The sequence below is a fragment of the Lathyrus oleraceus genome, chromosome 3 (assembly GCF_024323335.1).
Source record: "Lathyrus oleraceus cultivar Zhongwan6 chromosome 3, CAAS_Psat_ZW6_1.0, whole genome shotgun sequence".
NCBI classification, from domain to species: domain Eukaryota; kingdom Viridiplantae; phylum Streptophyta; class Magnoliopsida; order Fabales; family Fabaceae; genus Lathyrus; species Lathyrus oleraceus.
The window spans coordinates 381,230,655-381,233,686 of NC_066581.1; the positions used below are offsets into that span (position 1 = coordinate 381,230,655).

General features: G+C 44.0%; 1 protein-coding gene across 1 annotated transcript; it reads right to left on the reverse strand.

The window, feature by feature from the left end:
- Positions 1 to 281: 281 nt before the first annotated feature.
- Positions 282 to 1,139, reverse strand: LOC127131363 (uncharacterized). The gene is made up of 2 exons (XM_051060290.1): positions 538 to 1,139; positions 282 to 414 (listed from the first exon to the last, which is right to left on the reverse strand). Exons 1-2 carry the CDS (start codon positions 1,137 to 1,139, stop codon positions 282 to 284), a joined length of 735 nt encoding a protein of 244 aa, XP_050916247.1.
- Positions 1,140 to 3,032: the final 1,893 nt, after the last annotated feature.

The window sequence follows — 3,032 nt, forward strand, 5'->3', positions numbered from 1 at the left end:
CGAACTTCCTTCCTCCTCACAGAGGGCCTTCTTTTACTATGGGAAGAAACAGCATGAGTCTCCCCTTCCTTCTTTCTGGAAAATCCTCTATATTTCTTTGCCGAAGAATTATCATCACGGGACAGACGTCCTTCACGGGCTCCCTCTTCTAGCCTCATCCCCATATTTACCATTTCGGTAAAGTCCGAGGGAACACTAGCAATCATACGCTCATATTAGAAAGAGCTCAAAGTCTTTAAAAAGATCTTTTTCATCTCCTTCTCCTCCAATGGTGGCACTATCTAAGCTGCCAATTCCCTCCATCTCTGGGCATACTCCTTCAAGGTTTTCTTATCTTTTGGGGACATCGCACTCAGTTGATCTCTGTCAGGAGCCATATCCACATTATACTTGTACTGCCTTACGAAAGCCTCTCTGAGGTCATTGAAAGTGCGTACGGAGCCACAGTCAAGACCCATATACCATTTCAAGGCAGCGCCGGACAGACTGTCTTGAAAATAATGGATGAGCAGTTGGTCATTGTCGGTATGCGTATACATTTTTCTAGCATACATAACCAAATGGTTAAGCGGACAGCTATTCCCCTTGTATTTTTCAAAGTCAAGGACCTTGAACTTCATCGGAATCTTTACATTCGGGACCAAACAAAGCTCAGAGGCGTGCTTCCCAAACAAGTCTTTCCCTCGAAGGGCCTTCATTTCCTTCCTCAAATCAGAGAACTGGTCTCTCATTTCATCTAATTTTTCATACACATCCGGGTTCTCAAATGCCTCGGAATGGTAGATAGTCTCGTCAACACGGACTTGAGGAATGGGAGCTGGAGTACGAACAGAATTAACCACCAGGGGTGGCACCGCAGGGACCGGGCTAGATGTCGGCTGAGCTTGCAATTGCAGATGATGTCCTTCGGGCATGAAATTATGGGGCATCCCCCAAGGGAAACAGGAAGGCATAACATTGACTGATCCCATAGCAGGGGCTGGTATAGAGGTAAGAGCTATTTCAGGTGCTTGATTGGACGCAGACGCTTGCACATTTACAGCTTGCTTCTGAGCCTGGAGCAGAGACTCCATCAGAGCAGATAACCAGTTGACTTCTTCTTTGAGTTCTTTGTTCTCGTTCTCTAGTTGTTCGGCCATTGCTTTTACATTTGCGCGAGTGCGGTGTGGATGCGTCAGCTTGTCTTGAAAATAAATGAAGAGAAAAAAGTTAGACCACTGTATCAAGAGCTCGGAACCAAAACCTGCTTATGCATATGATGCATGCAATGCTCGTGCGTCTGATTTGTTTTTTATCGGAGGAACTTTATAAAGATCTATTTACAAATATTATGAAAATATTGAACTTTTTGAGACATATGTGGAATACTCATAGCAATGTAATATTTGGAAACTTTTTTACACCAAAGAAGTAGTACAGTCTCGGTAACCAAATACAATATAAGATAAAAGGAGAATAAACATCCTATGGACCCCTAGAAGCAGTCGTCTAAAGCCTTCGAGATCGGAAAATACGTCACACGAAGCTTCTTCACCTCTCTCTCAAAAGCTGCATCCATGTCGGCCTTCTCCTTGGCGAGCTGATCATATCTCTTCTTCCAAAACCTAGATGAGTGAGGCAAGAGAGAAGTAACCACATCATCAGGCTCATCAACAACCTGATGCTCTAGAAACTCGATCAATGCATCCCTATCCTTGAGTTGCTGAAGAAGCTCCTCACGCTCACGAACCCAATCACGTGAACAGTCTTCGTCTCTCAACTCCTCCACTCCTTGATTAGGGAGGATTGAAGGCCCCAACCATAACCATAGGGGTAAGTCTCGGATGCTCATACGGCATGCGGTACTCAAGGGATCTCTTCCTTACCCAAGAGGTGTAAGGCTCCAAAGCAACACAGTTCCTTGGACCAAGCTCATTCCTCCCTTTCCTATGAACCTCGCGCCAGGCGTGGACCATCCTATCCTTCAGGTTTTGGGGATCTTTACCCTATTGAAAGAATAAGCCTTCCAACGAAATGTTGTTAGGTTTATCCTTTAAGGGGAACCCAAGCTGACGGCGAGCCAAAGCAGGGTTGTAGTTAATTCCACCACATGTACCAAGAAGAGGTACATTGGAGAACTCACCACAAGAATCAACAATCTTAATGCCATCATAAACACGATTATACCAAGAGATATCATCATTAGTGAGATACATAAGCCTCATGGATCACCGTAGACATCCCTTGTTCTCCTTGAAGGCAAGCGTCTGAGGCAAGTGCAAAATAAACCACTTGTACAACAGAGGCAGACATCATACAATGGAACCACCACCCTTTGCATTCCTCATATGCAAAGAGAAATAAGTGTCACCCAACAGAGTCGGAACGGGATTAAGAGAAGAGAAAATCCTAATAGCGTTCACATCCATGAAGTTGTCGATGTTGGGAAATAACACTAGCCCATAAATGAGGAGTACAAACATGGCTTCAAAATCTTCCTTACTCATGGCCTTCCCAAACAAGGTAGCTTTGGAAATCACAAAATCAGACGGGAGACCTTGAATTCCACCCTTGGTAGTCATATTGGCAACAATGTCGGATACCTCTACGTGAAGCATATCAGCAATCTCTTGAGAAGACGGAATCTTCTCCAAACCATTGAACGGAAATCGGTCAAGAATAGGTATACCCACATGATAAGCGTACTCCTTCAATGTAGGTAAAAGCTGAAAATCCAGAAAAGTGAAGCATCGATACAGAGGATCGTAGAACTGCACCAATACACTTATCAGACCCCCATCCACCTTGGTAGTGAGAATAGCTAGAAGCTTCCCATGGCGAGCTTTGAACTCCAAGGGATCTAATACATAAGATGTCAGACGTCTTAACTCTCTCAAGTCAGGTTGTTTGAAACTGTACTTCTTCGTATTCCTTCTTTGCCTATCCATGACTGAAAATCTGCAAATAGACCTTTTAAGTTCCTTGCAAAAATCTTATTGTCGATGACATGAATGCGGATGAATGCATGGATGCATGGATGCAACAAACACATT

Coding starts and splice junctions, on each gene's coding strand:
- LOC127131363 (XM_051060290.1), bottom strand. CDS start 1,139: ATGGCCGAACAACTAGAGAACGAGAACAAAGAACTCAAAGAAGAAGTC. Junction 415..537: donor GTTATGTATGCTAGAAAAAT/GTATACGCATAC, acceptor CAATGACCTCAG/AGAGGCTTTCGTAAGGCAGT.